This window comes from Nerophis lumbriciformis, linkage group LG01, assembly GCF_033978685.3.
Source record: "Nerophis lumbriciformis linkage group LG01, RoL_Nlum_v2.1, whole genome shotgun sequence".
NCBI classification, from domain to species: Eukaryota; Metazoa; Chordata; class Actinopteri; order Syngnathiformes; family Syngnathidae; genus Nerophis; species Nerophis lumbriciformis.
Window position 1 is genome coordinate 34,578,511 of NC_084548.2, and position 16,358 is coordinate 34,594,868.

The following is a 16,358-nucleotide window of genomic DNA, read 5'->3' on the forward strand; positions in this document are numbered from 1 at the left end:
CACTGAGCCTTCTCTTTTGCACGATGAGATTGCTCTCTGTTACCCCACGGCGTATATGCACATGCGCTTATGCGCACGCACGCACACACACACATACACACACACGCACACACTTGTGCCTTCACAGGTGTGAGGATCTCCTCAGGAAGGGCTTTTGTGTGCAGCCATCACCATAATCTTACAAAACACACTTGTAATCCAGACAGGATTTATCCATCTACCGTCTTCTCTCTCTTGATCTTGCTTTCACAAATGCGCTCACACTTGCTCATACGGACACAACCGGCAGCATAGTAAGAGCTCAGAACGTTATTTCATATATATTGGATTCAACACCACTGACGTAGCATTATGTGCCTGTAAACTAGGAAACATACTGTAGAACAGGGCTCCCCAACCTTTTTTCCACCAGGGACTGGATTGATGTATGCGTTATTTTCACAGACCGGCTGTCTACGTCCATCCATCCATCCATTTTTTACCGCTTGTCCCTTTTGGGGTCGCGGGGGTGCTGGAGTCTATCTCAGCTGCATTCGGGCAGAAGGCGGGGTTCACCCTGGACAAGTCGCCACCTCATCACAGGGCCAACACAGATAGACAGACAACATTCACACTCACATTCACACACTAGGGCCAATTTAGTGTTGCCAATCAACCTATCCCCAGGTGCATGTTTTTTGGAGGTGGGAGGAAGCCGGAGTACCCACAGGGAACCACGCAGTCATGAGGAGAACATGTAAACTCCACACAGAAAGATCCCGAGCCCGGGATTGAACTCAGGACCTTCGTATTGTGAGGCACATGCACTAACCCCTGTTTCACTGTGCTGTCTACAGAAGGCAGATAAAAACAGCAAAAAAATGAGCAAGAAAAATTAGCCTATAGCTACAATCTGGCACATTAACATTTTATATGTCCATTAATGAGCATTGCCCCATGTACTATAACAAAGGAGTTGTAATATACATCTATTAACAAGCTTATTGGTGTCTTCAGTGGGACAGGCGAAAGTTAAGTCGAAGAAATTGTGCAAGTTTATAGATGAATTTATGTTTCTATGGGGCCCGGTAGCAAATGCGTCAAGGACCGGTACCGGATCCCTGCTTTAGAACACAAAGTGGAAAAGGAATGAGAAAAGCAGGTAGGTAAATTCAGGTAAAGATTTATGACTTTGGGTTGGCTCAGCTTGTGAACAAATTAAATATTTCACAGACAGACTGAATCACAGGTGCCATGCCCTGACAGACAGAGCCGGCGTTCAGTGGTTCAGTACAAATATTCCATACACTGTACACTAATCAGTCATGTGTCTTTGGCAAGACATATATCGGATGAATGTACACCCAAAGTCAGCCTGAGCATTTGAACCGTCAAAGACACGGTTAAGAAATGAAGAAACTGATTTAGCCAACATTTAGCAGCAAATCCCAAGAAGAAAATGTATTGTTGTTAGTTGAATTGCTTACATAATCAGGATTTGTAAAATAGCTTTTTATTTTATTTTATTTTTTAGCAAGGTTGGTTTGGCTATCCGTGGGACTTTCATGATTCCTCAAAAAGCCCAGACTAGGGTTGCCAACCGTCCCTTGAAAAATGGAATTGTCCTGTATTAGAAACAAAAGAATGTGTAACCATGGTCCAGTCCCTGCTGATACTTAACCGGGACTAGAACCCAGGTCGTCCGGCATTAGACGAGTGTGCTAGCTACCGAGCTAATAGCCAGATCTATCAGCTAGCACTGCTTTTGAAGGGGAACTGCACTTTTTTGGAGTTTTACCTATCATTAACAATCTCTATGTAAAACAAGAGCACATATGTATTTCTTTTATGCATTCTATTTTGTAATACACGGCAAGTGGCTAACAATGAAGCTGATAAAATTAATCTATTGCGGCCATAAAGTTTATAAACTTTCGGGGACGTTAAAGAACCTGCTCTATCACAAAGATGGACACAGAATTGATGCTCTTTTAAATTAAACAGGATGCACTTCTGTAAAAGATAATTATATTATTTTGGTTATTTTGCATTTAAGAAAATAATTATTGAACAATTTGTTTCCCATGTATTCTTATTATTTCAAAACATATATATACATATCTGCTTGGAGTCAGCCCTGTGATGAGGTGGCGATTTGTCCAGGGTGTACCCCGCCTACCGCCTGAATATAGCTGAGATAGGCTCCAGCGACCTCCGCGACCCCGAAGGGAATAAGCGGTAGAAAATGGATGGATGGATGGTTGGAGTCAAATAGTATAAACATGTGAGTGCAGATTGTCAGTCAACCAGGTCATAGTACAAAGGCTGAATGGAGGCAACTGGAAACGTCTTCAACAAACAAGAATGGTCCAGTTCTATACTCAAACTTTGTGAATAGTATAAACCTGGTTATGCATAAATAAAAAAGGCCAAAAATAAAATAAAATAAGGTTGTCCAGCCTGCCAAAAAGCTGTCCCTTATGTATTTTTCAGGGAGTTGTCAACCCCAGCTGAAACAAGTCCTCAATCCACGGTGGAACCACACAAGGATGCACAGATTAAGTCTGATGAGCACATTATACTTGTGATCACAGAAGAGTAATAAATCTCCTCCTGCCTCCAAATTTGCAGGCGCTGTGTCTCAGCGTGTATAAGTGTTGTGGGTGGAGCCACAAATAACAAGAATAAACCTGCCTGTCTCGTAACATTGCCAGCCCGTCTTTCCTCCACCACGTCCTCCTCTGTCTGCCGGACCTGAAGAGGAAATCTCTGGGTCTTATCTGTCTACAGCTTCATGGAGTGACAGTGACAAATCAACTCCATTGTTCCTTTTCTTACAACTACCTTACACACCTTGTAGCATGCACCAGTATGTTTTTGAGGAAATTACAACAGACGTCTTATGAATGTCTGAAACACATAATGCATCCAAACAAACCAATAGCTAATGGTTTAGGTGGGAAAAAATGCACTTGTCGCCAGCATAATAAATTCAAGACATGGAAAACAATGAACGCATTGGACAAATACGCACTTACGTACACACTCATGTAATAAATGCAATTATTAGGGTTCAGGTGTTGCTGAATTATTGACTTTTCTTAAGTCAAGGTTGTGGAACGACATTTTGACCTCACAAGCTGATGATAGTGACAGCAAGGTGAGGGATAGCCTCAGTCAGACGCCTCTACTGATATCCAAGCTGTGGTTCACTGGTCGCCAAAAAGATCCTTGCCAGCACAAATGCACTTGTGCATTCCGAGAGTGCACGCCCAAACATTACCCAACTGCAACAACGTCTAGATTTACACATCTTCAGAAAACTCCAACTAAACAGGAAAACACATTCACTGATAATGTGTTATGGTAAACTAAAGAAAATAAATTGGTCAAGCAATCTGTCTAGTTATTTTCAACAGTGTACCACTTTTTGTTTGCAGGATTGCGGGGGGGTGGAGTAAGTTTAAGCTTATCTCAGCTAGTGTGAGAAGCACCTTGAAGATATCACCTTGTCAATCACTAGTTGTGATTCTGATTCTGAAAGAGACAGAAAACCTTTTAAATAACTCATATGGTGGAATTGGAATCTTCAACTAAATGTTGGAAAAAAAACACACAAGCGCAGTGTACTTGAAACAACACTTATTACAAATGTGAATGGATACTTTGATACTGTATTTCTAGTATAATTAACAAAAAAAGGTGCACATCAGGGCTGTGAACTTATTCAACAACAACAATCTATTTTTTGCCTGAGCTCATTCTGATTGTGTTCTCTTATCTGACAACTGGTGATGGAGTAAAAACCAAATAAATCCACATACTTCTATGAATTGAGTCTAACAATACATTTGCATGACATGGCTATGTTTAAGCATAAATAAAGAACAAGTAACTCAACCTGTATTTGAGAACATGTGGTGATTTACTTCCTAACACAGAATAAAGCATGCCATTACACAAAGTATACACTCTTTACAAGGTCTTTCTGTTGCCCTAAGTAGGGGTACAACCAGAGGGCCGTTTGAGACAAAATGTCAGACCAAAATGGGGATGTACTCTACCTGGCAGGCAGCCTTTTGACAGCCGATATAGAACCTGCTGTCCTTCCCATGTCATCAAAGATGGACATTTGCCTATGCTTCCAACTTTGATGCTGTCATAGATCTGGAAGTACTTCAACCTCCAAACAAAGGAAATAGGTCTTCAAAAATATGTGAAAAACACTTGGTTAGTATTACATACCACTGAGGCTTGGGTTTTAGTTATTTCTTACTTTTAAGGCTGCGTGACTGATTGTCATGGTTAAGATAATAACTCAACAGTAATTCCTGGAAACAGAAAATGAGCGATGGTCTCACAAGTCTGCTATTTTCTTAAAAACATGTCACTCACACGTATACTTGTGGTTACACATGGGATTGGAACTATCTAGTGTTTTAAAGCATCCAGGATGTATTTCACCCCCCACAAAACAGACAAACAACTTCCTTGCTGTAAAGAACATATAACCACTTGCCATCTCCAGCAAAGAGCACTCCCATGTGCCTTTTTTTGACTGACTTCACCAATTGCATGGAGTTGTCATGACCCTCCATGACAGTTTTGTGATGTTTTCCTGTGCATAGTGTTGTTGTTTTTTTGTTGCAGCGCTCTTGTTTTCATGTTTTCACTTCCTGTTTGTCTTTCATTTCCTGCCACTTTTCCTCTGGCCTGAGCGCTGCTTCTCTCATCTGAATTGGCAATCAAGACACACCTGTTCCCAACTGCCAATCAGATTTATAAAGCAGCCTTGTCTTGAGATTGTGCACTTCCTCGCTGCACAATCTCTCACAGCTTTTTTTTGTTGAATGCTTCTTGCTACCTGAACCTGCAGATCTTTTTGTGCACTCGTTTTCAGCATAAGTTCTCCTCGCTGCACCTGTTCTCATTAAATACCTTTTTACCTGTGCTATGTCTGCCCTCTCTGTATCCTGGGGTTTCGCTTCAAGCTTTGCTTGCGCCAACCTGACAGGAGCAATGCGTATGGAGTACAAAAGCATTACTTTTGAGGGTACCTCTCTATTTAAAGCCATTGTACGATCTGGCTTTCAAACTTCCTGTAAAAGATGGGATTTCCCCATGTTGTTGTTCTTTATAAACAGCACTGACTGAGCAAGGGTCCAGATTTTGAGGTAGCATCAGAGCCGTAACAGCCGCATAAAGGAAAGCTGAATTATTTTTTTTTGCCTGTTATATTAAAAGCTGTCTGACATGTATTGGCTGTGTCTGACACAGTTACACATCTAATTATCACATTCAGGGAAGCTATTGCTGTTTACAAACTCTCGATAATAGTTTGTTGGGTTGTGAATAAAAATGTCAATAAATTATAGTTATGACCAATCTTGCAAGATTTCTTTATTGTAGAGGCTAAAAAGACAATGGTTGTCTTTTAGGGATGTAACGGTATCAAATCTCACCGTATGATATTATCACGTTATTTAGGCCACAGTACGATAGTATTGCAGTATATGTCTCTCCAAAAAATGCCATAGTGTGTAAAATGAAATGTCAGGAATGTTTAGGATAAACACACTTACTGTAGTTGAACACAAACATAATGCTAAAAGGTTTTAGTCATATGTATTACTACAAACACGTATTTCTAAGGACAAGTAATTGTGTAGGAACATCTACTGTTTCAAGAAAATATTTAAAAGTATAACTTGCAGTGGATGTCTTTAAAGTAACAATGCAAAGATCCAGGTTAACAAGTGTAAAACAATAATGTACAGTTTAGTTTTACATTACGAGAAGCAGTGTCCTCTGGTCCAGTGGTCCCCAACCTCTTTGTAGCTGAACATTTGTCCCACGGACCGGGGGGTTGTTATTTTTTTGTGCTTACGGACTGTATCCCTGCAGACTGTATTGATCTGTATTGATATATAATGTATATATTGTGTTATTTATGTTGATTTAATAAAAATTATTATTATTTTTTTGTTTTTTTTTGTTTCTTGTGCGGTCCACTGCTCTAGTCTACAGTGATCCTTTTTTATATCAGTCTGGAAAAAAAGTAAACTAACAATATAATTCTTAATAATATAGATATCCCACAAACTGATGTTTGGCTTTGCTGGATTTAAAGATATTTTTGGTGTGACGGTTTATGAAGTGGCGACTCGTCCAGCCCAGTTTCTGGCCTGAGTGCAGCTGGAATAGGCTTCAGCCCCACCGCGACATCGAAAGACAAGCGGTAGAAAAACAGATGGATGGACTGAAGATGTATCAAGTAGCATTTTAGTTTACTCCTATTTCCTATTTTGGGGTGAGACCGGCTGGCTCTGTGTCGCCGTGGAAACGCTAAAAAATAAAGTGGCGTGCTTTGCTTTGCAAAATGCAGACTTTCTTACCTCTGCCAAATCGGTTATGTTTAGGCTTGTTTGTCGGTTTTTTAGCAAGAGAACTTAACCAGTTATCAACATATTTAATGTCCAAAAAACAATTCATATTATCTAAACTGAGTACAATCACACTTCACTTCCTGCTTACGGCGTTCAACTTACCCACCCTGCCGGTCCTGGGCTGCACAGAGGATACGAGGAGATGTAGTTTATTTTCAGAACCGGCCAATGCTAAAACGGCAGAAAAAAAATAACCTCAACAAGTTTTTGTTAGATACCGTCACATGTCACGGTATTATTGAGAAGACTTTGAAACCGAAATACCGCGGTATTTATAATACTGTTACATCCCTATTGTTTTTTATCAGGTTATGTTGATAGATTGGTTGACTTTCAGGTCAGTTTCTATAGCCCTTGAACTTCGGTCCAGCCAGTCAGTTTTCAGGAATAAGAGGTAAAAAAAAAAAAGGTTTCCACCAGCTAATGTGCATTCCAGAATATTAAGCAGCACTGACAGTCACTTTCCCACTGAAAGCCTTTTGCAGCCTTTCTTCTGCACACACACACACAAGTGGAATACTTACAGATGTACACAATGTGGACCCACAAATGCTGCATTCATTACAAAATGAATGAAATGAAAGCCATCTCCTGATTTTTTTATCCTGAAAAAAAGAAAACCTCACCGCCCCCCTGCATCACCGCCTGCCCCCCCACACACACATACATACAACATGTTCCTGTCCCCACCAGGAAAGCCTCTCAGCTTCTTTTCGCTCCATTCAGTACAAATAACTTCACGGTGGGATAAAAGCGTAATGTTTCCAGAGCACCTCTTCCCACCACACTGCTTCACTTTTTGGCCCCAAGTTCTCTCTCGCTTTTTCCTCCAACCCCCCTTGAAAGTGCTCTCTGCCCAAAAGGACATTCTTATTTCATTAAAAGAGGGGGTGTCTGGGAGGCCAAGAGGGTAAACAAAATCCCTGTAATCGACAGCAGGACATACGCAACCAACAAGCCAATCAAGGTCCGGTGTTCTTTCAGACAAACATCCACATTTATAGCTGGTTGCTGAAAAAAAACCTTGCCTTCGTGTGGAATACAAAGTCTAGCCTCACATTATGAGTCGAGGCAGTATCGGCTAAACAGTGGTTCTCAAACGTGTTTAACCAAGTACCACCAGAAAAAAACATGGCTCTCCAAGTACCACCTAAATGACCTACATTAAAATGATCTTAGTAGGCCAATGTATTCATTAAAAGCAAGACAGAGGTTTTATCTAAAAAGTATAGATAATATTTTTGGTCAGTGTAACATTACACACAGTTTGAACGGTAACAATGGGCCCCATTCAGCAACTGTTCTTAAGAACAAATGTTGTTCTTAGGCCCACTTACGAAGTTTTTAAGGAGATTTTTGTATTCATCAATGTTTTCTTAGCTGGGATTTGTTCGTAGGTAAGAACAAAATCTACGAGTGATCCAGAGCACTCTTAGGGTGGTCTATTTGTTCTTAAGTGTGACAAGTTCCCTTACTTCTATTGTCTAATGTTAAATTAATATCATAGATAGATAGATAGATAGATAGATAGATAGATAGATAGATCGATAGATGGATAGATAGAGATAAATAAGACAGACAGACATATAGCAAAATGAGCAATATATAGACATTTCAAAATACCATGCGCGTGCACACACACACACACGCACACACTCACACACACACACACACACACACACACACACACACACACACACACACACACGCATGCACACAATGGCAATGCTTTTTAGTAGGGGGCCCCGGAAGTTGGCAGACCCGTCAGCGATCCTGTTTTGTCTTCCTGTAATGTTTCTCTGATCTTGAATGGGATTGTGCTGAATATTTAAATTTCCCCTCGGGGATTAATAAAGTATTTCTGATTCAGATTCTGATTTTGCTGCTACTGAAAGATGCAGATCGTGCGCTGGGGAAGGAGCGCATATTTGATGGCCATGTAGACGTATTTGCTCCAAGTGACGAATATTTATTTGAACGCTGCAGTCCACCCTTTCTTAAACGTACGTTTTGATATTATGTATTTCCCCCGCGGTATAATACAAATGTATCTTCTGTAATCTGTTTGTGTTTTCTCCGTGTGTTTGATGTTCGGCTTTTCCGCCGGAATTGTGCCCTTACATGGGGAATTAAGGGCGTTTACATATGCATATTAGGGAAATAAGGGCGTGTTTATATGCACATTATCATAGACACGCACGCGCTTACCATTTGACATTCAGCAACTTAAGAACAGCAGGTGGGAACAATTTGGGCGTTTAAGAACACGTCATGAATTTGAATATATACGTATATATGTGTATATATATATATCTATATATATATACATATAAAGGTTTACTTGAAATAGGGACAGATACAGAAACATAGATATCTGAAGAAGTTATCCAATGTATGCATCATAGTGTTTGTAGCCAAAGCTAATTTACAACACTTGTCCCCAACAACAACAACAACAACAACACAGATCTAACATAATTAAAATAGGGAAATAAAAAGAATGAGGCAAAGAGGAGTTGATAACAATGATAATAGTAATACAGACAAAGTGCAAACTAGATAAAAGTCAATAATAATAATAATAATAATAATAATAATAATAATAATAATAATAATAACACAAGTGCAAACTAGATAAGAACCAATTAATAAAAATTAGTAAAAACTAAACATGGGAACACGATTGTTGCTCAACTAGCCACAATTGTGTTTGTTTTTTGAAAGTGACAAGTGCAGGTATACATTTCAAAGTGTATACCTGCACTCCTCTTAGGAAATCACTAAGGAAGAAAGATGAGAGGAAAAGTTAGAAACTTATTGCTGAATGTGTGTTTAAATATAGGAAACTAAAACACTCTACTTTAATCAAGTGATTCTTTGGCATACCATTAGATGGAGCCCGCATACCACCAGTGGTACATGTACCACAGTTTGAGAATCCCTGGGCTAAAGAATGCAAGAATACCTGCACAAACTGTAATGTCCGCACAGAACCAAAGATCCCGGGCTATTTGTCTGTCCATTTGCCTATCTGTGCTGTCATCTCTGTTTGTTCATATTAAGGAGGGCTCACTCAGGGACAGGATATAGGGATTAGGTCTGGCCTTATTGCGCTGTAGCTACACACCACTAAATAGCTCCCATCTGTTCTCCCATAAAGGGTGGCTAATACACGTTAGCTGCGCTCACGTTGTGCACTGCGAAAATAACAGCAGTGGATAGATGAGCTGCATTGATATCGCGAGCCACAACACCACTCTGCGCTAAAGGCTAATGTGCCTGGCTTATTGTATTAGACTGGGATAAGAAACACCAACACACACACACGTTAATGCACACACATGCTTACACACAACAGCATATCTGATTGAAGATACTGACGCAGTAGGCCAGTCGGGAGTCCTATGTTTACCTTAAAGGAATACACATTAGAGAAGCACAAGCAAAATCGGAGGAGGATCGAACAGGATGGAAAAGAGATGCAGAGATGGAAAAAGAGGCAGAATGGGAGCAGTGTGGTCCTTCATGACAGTGAATCCTGACACTGCTGCCTTCTTGGCACACATGGACTACATTATAGGCTACATGGCTTGTGCCGGTACTCATGCGCACAGAGAGACTCAACAAAAAACAAAATTCATATAGCGACACTGTGGAAAGACAAACTATTTGCAATCAACTAAAACAGGGATCCTCAAACTTTTTCGCACCAGGGACCGGTTTATTGTAGGCATTATTTTCACGGACCAGCCTTGCACGTGTGACAGATAAATACAGCAAATGTAAGTGTATGAAAAATACAACTCATTTAGTAGGAGCTCTGGACTTGTTCCTGTGCAATGACATGCTCCCGGCAGGTTGATGATACGACATACCATCTACCTGCTTGGGACTGCAGATGGAAAATTAGCCTTTGGCTACAATCTGGCACATTTGTATTGTATACGTTCATTAATGTGCATTGTACCATGTAACAGATATAACAAATGGTGACTTCCTCTCAGAAGTTTTATTATCCATGTATGAATAAGCTTACTGGTGTGTCAAGTGAGACAGGCAAAAATAAGTCAGAGAAAATGCAGTCGTTTATAAATAATTGTTTCTCTGCGGCCCGGTAGCAAATGCGTCAAGGACCGGCCCCCGCACCGGTGGTTGGGAACCAGTGAACTATAAGACTGCTAATCCTAAAAGCAACATTAAGGCAAAATGCACAACAACTGAGTCACTGAGGTTAGAGAGACCATCCGCTTGTGATGGTCCACCTGTGGATTATTGAGGGTAATTCATGAGATTGATTGGAAACTATGAGTGTACCATGTCTGCTATTCCCTTTGGTTCCCACAAACCAAACACATAGGCACCCTTCTTCTCAGCCCCAGTCAGCCCTGTATCTCTTCATCCATGTTTCTTTCTGCTTGTCTCTTTGTTTTAAACACATGAACAGTATAAGCTCCAAGCAAACCATAAGCCTCCCTGAACAGACCTCTTTCAGCACGTCTGCGTTCAAAGGCATCCTGGGTCCATGGGGGGGCTTCGATATAAAACTCCCACAACAGGAATTGCCCTTTATGACTCTGCATTCTTCATTTTATGCTTGTTCAGCTTGCAGTCTTAAAGAAAACATCATGACTGTTCAGTGTTGTATTGTAATTAACTACCCCACACACAGGAACACAACGGGGTGGGGTAGCTCGGTAAAATTTTACTATGGCTGAAAAAACGTCTTGGCTTGGGGTAGACAGACTGGTCCATCTCTGGTTTGTGTCACTGTGTCGTTTTTATCACCACTGGACCCTGGTATACTCCTATTAGGCTGCTTGCCACATTGAAATCTAATTGCACTCTGTTACCTATATAACTATGCAGACAGTGAATGGAAAGCACTTAAACAGCACATGTACCTTTAACAGAAAGGCAGCCATATATCGCTGTGCGCTAGTTAGTCAACTAAAATGCATAAGCAGTGAGAAAAATAACAATGTGCTATTCCACTTCCTTCTGTCAGAGGTGGGCAACCGTGTGGTAACAGTGGTCCGACCACTGTTCCTGGCCAGTGGTTATTCTTGCCAACTGAAGCCCATTGTGTGGATGATCATGAAAACATCTGTACTGGATAATAAATATATGGGTACTCACTTTGTACAGAAGGTTCCCACGGTGATGTCAGATCATGCCCATATCCCCTCCTCATCATCCTGTGGTCCAAACAAGGGGAAAACATAACAGTTATCGATTCCCAACGGTATATTTCAAAATAGTCATATAGTATAACCACACATCAAAAACCTAAACCTTGCATTGTCATTTTACAAGTAGTGAGACTTTAGTTATCATCCTTCAAACTGTGCAACTCCTAACCAAATAAACCTTAGTTTCTCATGGTGTTAAAATGTTTAATGTTGGAAGGAAATATACTTCCAGAACTGAAAACACAATTACCTTTACTATTTATTTATTTATTTGATATGGAAATAACAGTTACATTGGACAAACCAGATGCACTGCCTTAAGTGTTCCAGCAAGAAAAATGCTAATTTTCAACACCTGTCCACAGGGGGCTCATAGGATCCAGAATACATGTTAAAATGTCACAGAATATACAATGAATTAAATTTACAATACATTAATAATGTGTACAACTTTACTCTGATTTCTGCCACAGTTTCAGACGTCCAGTGAAGATGTTTAGGTTAGTTTGCAGTTTTAATTCCGTAGAAAAAGTGTTCTACACTCTGGCTCTGTTAGAGGAAAAGGTGGACTGTCCAAAATATGTTCTGAACTTAGGAACAACACAGTCCCCACTGACTGAGGATCTAGTGCCTTGACGTCTGACAGCCAGACTACAGACCAGCGGTGGTGCACATAGGCGCCGACCCCATGGGTGCTTCGGGGCCAGAGCACCCACGGACAATGGCAAGCACCGAAATAAGATTGATGGCAACCATCAATCTTCACAATCGTTTTATAAAAATCAATCTTGTTGTTATTAATTTTGTGGCAAGTTTGGTTTGTTTTACATAATAAAAAAGTCACAAATCATATAGTCTATAATTAACAAAGCCTAACCAAAATTTTATTGTGCCCGATTTAGAACACACTGCACGCGAGCGAATGAATGCATACTTACTCAACAGCCATACATGTCACACTCAAGGTGGCCGTATGAACAATGCCAACACTGTCATAAACATGTGCCATATAGTGAAACCACACTAAACAACAACAACAAACACATTTTAGAAGAATATTTGCACCGCAGCACAACATAAAAAATACAGAACAAATTCCCAGAATTCCCTGCAGCACCAACTCTTCCGGGACGCTACAATATAAACAAACGCCATTGGTGGATCTACACCTAACATCCACTGTAATGATATCACGTACAATAGTGTATCTAGTCGATACTACTATGATTGCATCGATATTTTTTAACATCACAAAATCTTTTTTTATTTTATGTTTATTTATATTATGTTTATAAACTCAGGAAATATGTCCCTGGACACATGAGAACTTTGAATATGATCAATGTATGATCCTGTAACTACTTGGTATCGGATTGATACCCACATTTGTGGTATCATCCAGAACTAATGTAAAGTATCAAACAACAGAAGAATAAGGGATTATTACATTTGAACAGAACTGTAGATAGAACATGTTGAAACAGAAAATAACCATATTAACAGTGAATGAACAAGTAGATTAATAATTCATTTTCTACCACTTGTCCTTAATAATTTTGACAAAGTTATAGAATAATAAATGACACAATATGTTACTGCATACATCAGCAGACTAAATTAGGAGCCTTTGTTTGTTTACTTACTACTAAAAGACAAGTTGCCTTGTATGTTCACTATTTTATTTAAGGACAAAATTGCAATAAGAAACAAATGTTTAATGTACCGTAAGATTTTTTTTGTTAAAATAAAACCAATAATTACATTTTTTGCGGTCCGCTTTATTTAGAAAAGTATCGTAAAGTACCAAAATACTTTTGGTACCGGTAACGGTACCAAAATATTGGTATCGGGACAACACTAATACACACACACCGAGCACCCACTGGCAGAAATGTAGATCAGCGCCTATGGTGGCGCATGATTAGTTAGACCTGACATCTGTTTGACTACTAACAGAGGATGTACATCAATAGCTTACTAACATCCTGTGAGGAAATGCCTATTGGTTACAGACTTATTTGTGATTCTCGACTAGTTATTAGTATATGCATGATGGATAAAACTCTGCAAACAAGAGCCATACTAAAGCACTAATGTCATGATAATGGGGAGCTTCAGCATGGGGAGCATTGTCAGCATTTGGTACGCTGTGGCAGTGCACAAACTACAATACATAATCAAAGACTCTCTGTTGGAATCCATTGTGACTTTTGCCGTTGAGTGGTTGTGACATGCTTGGTAGGTTCAGTGGGCTGCAACGAACAGCTACTATAATGGCCTCTCAAAGGAACATGCTATAAGCTAAATGTTAGCATGCGGTGACTGACTGTGACACAGCCAGTAAACAAAACCAGACCTATATACACTCATTCCAGCAGGTTAAACGCACTAACACACAGTCAAGAGTACCATGTGCAACTTCTCACAGATCTGAAGCAAGCAGCATGTTAGGCCTGTAGAAAAGGAACAACAACCTCAAAAAGGGTTTTATAATTAAGATTTTGATAAACACTTTAAGACTGTTTTCTATTTCCTTCAGGGCTTGCTGCCAAGTATCTGGCAGTGGAGCTGGCATGGCTAAATGAGTACAACATGGACACAATATGCCTGTCAAAGCACACACTCTTCATGCTGAGGCACAGAGCTGGGGTACATCTCAAGAGGCTTTATGCACTTCCAGCACTTGTCTCCTCCACTTACACTTCACCTGTACCTTGACAAATCACAGTAGAATATGGGCATAAAGCTAAAAAGCAAGGATTGTACCTGCCTGTCAAATACAAACCCCGTTTCCATATGAGTTGGGAAATTGTGTTAGATGTAAATATAAACGGAATACAATGATTTGCAAATCCTTTTCAACCCATATTCAATTGAATGCACTACAAAGACAAGATATTTGATGTTCAAACTCATAAACTTTATTTATTTTTTTTGCAAATAATAATTAACTTAGAATTTCATGGCTGCAACACATGCCAAAGTAGTTGGGAAAGGGCATGTTCACCACTGTGTTACATGGCCTCAGTAAACATTTGGGAACTGAGGAGACACATTTTATAAGCTTCTCAGGTGGAATTCATTCCCATTCTTGCTTGATGTACAGCTTAAGTTGTTCAACAGTCCGGGGGTCTCCGTTGTGCTATTTTAGGCTTCATAATGCACCTCACATTTTCAATGGGAGGCACGTCTGGACTACAGGCAGGCCAGTCTAGTACCCGCACTCTTTTACTATGAAGCCACGTTGATCTAACATTGTCTTGCTGAAATAAGCAGGGGCGTCCATGGTAACGTTGCTTGGATGGCAACATATGTTGCTCCAAAACCTGTATGTACCTTTCAGCATTAATGGCGCCTTCACAGATGTGTAAGTTACCCATGCCTTGGGCACTAATACACCCCCATACCATCACAGATGCTGGCTTTCCAACTTTGCGCCTATAACAATCCGGATGGTTCTTTTCCTCTTTGGTCCGGAGGACACAACGTCCACAGTCTCCAAAAACAATTTGAAATGTGGACTCGTCAGGACACAGAACACTTTTCCACTTTGTATCAGTCCATCTTAGATGAGCTCAGGCCCAGCGAAGCCGACGGCGTTTCTGGGTGTTGTTGATAAACGGTTTCCGCCTTGCATAGGAGAGTTTTAACTTGCAGTTACAGATGTAGTGACCAACTGTAGTTACTGACAGTGGGTTTCTGAAGTGTTCCTGAGCCCATGTGGTGATATCCTTTACACACTGATGTCGCTTGTTGATGCAGTTCAGCCTGAGGGATCGAAGGTCACGGGCTTAGCTGCTTACGTGCAGTGATTTCTCCAGATTCTCTGAACCATTTGATGATATTACGGACCGTAGATGGTGAAATCCCTAAATTCCTTGCAATAGCTGGTTGAGAAATGTTTTTCTTAAACTATTCAACAATTTGCATACGCATTTGTTGACAAAGTGGTGACCCTCGTCCCATCCTTGTTTGTGAATGACTGAGCATTTCATGGAATCTACTTTTATACCCAATCATGGCACCCACCTGTTCCCAATTTGCCTGTTCACCTGTGGGATGTTCCAAATAAATGTTTGATGAGCATTCCTCAACTTTATCAGTATTTGTTGCCACCTTTCCCAACTTCTTTGCCACGTGTTGCTGGCATCAAATTCTAAAGTTAATGATTATTTGCACAAAAAAAAAAGTTTATCAGTTTGAACATCAAATATGTTGTCTTTGTAGCATATTCAACTGAATATGGGTTGGAAATGATTTGCAAATCATTGTATTCCGTTTATATTTACATCTAACACAATTTCCCAACTCATATGGAAACGGGGTTTGTACTAGTGAATGTACTTAGGGTCATGCTGGGCGTGTTGTATATTTATGAAGAAATCAAGAAATACAGTAAGAGTCAGAAGAGAGGAAACAATTGTAAATCTTAAAAGAAACATTACACGGAGAGCGATGTTGAAGAGGAGAAAACTTTCAAAGAGTAGAGCGAAGAGACACGTGGGACTAAAATAAATAGCTGAAGACAATCTGTGGGAAGAATAAGCGGAAAAGGAAAATACCATGTTGAAGAAAAACAAATGAGTAATTAATCACGCTTAGATGAAAGAGGGAGATAAAAGGAGGTGTAGAGTTTTGTGTTTGGAGGGAAAACAGTCTCAGCGCAGGGGACTTCTGTGACATTCAGACTGTGTGACCTGACAAACCCCATCAGCACTTCACACACACGCGCACAAACACACAT

General features: G+C 40.1%; 1 protein-coding gene across 2 annotated transcripts in view; it reads right to left on the bottom strand.

Moving 5' to 3' along the window:
- The window catches only part of LOC133619211 (ELKS/RAB6-interacting/CAST family member 2), a 432,577-nt gene that overhangs the window by 89,577 nt on the left and 326,642 nt on the right, over positions 1 to 16,358 (bottom strand). For both annotated transcript variants that reach the window (XM_061980157.1, XM_061980149.1), the window contains one exon: positions 11,562 to 11,620. In XM_061980157.1, the coding sequence (XP_061836141.1) occupies positions 11,594 to 11,620 (27 nt within the window). In that variant the 3' untranslated portion in view covers positions 11,562 to 11,593. The remainder of the gene's footprint in view (positions 1 to 11,561; positions 11,621 to 16,358) is intronic.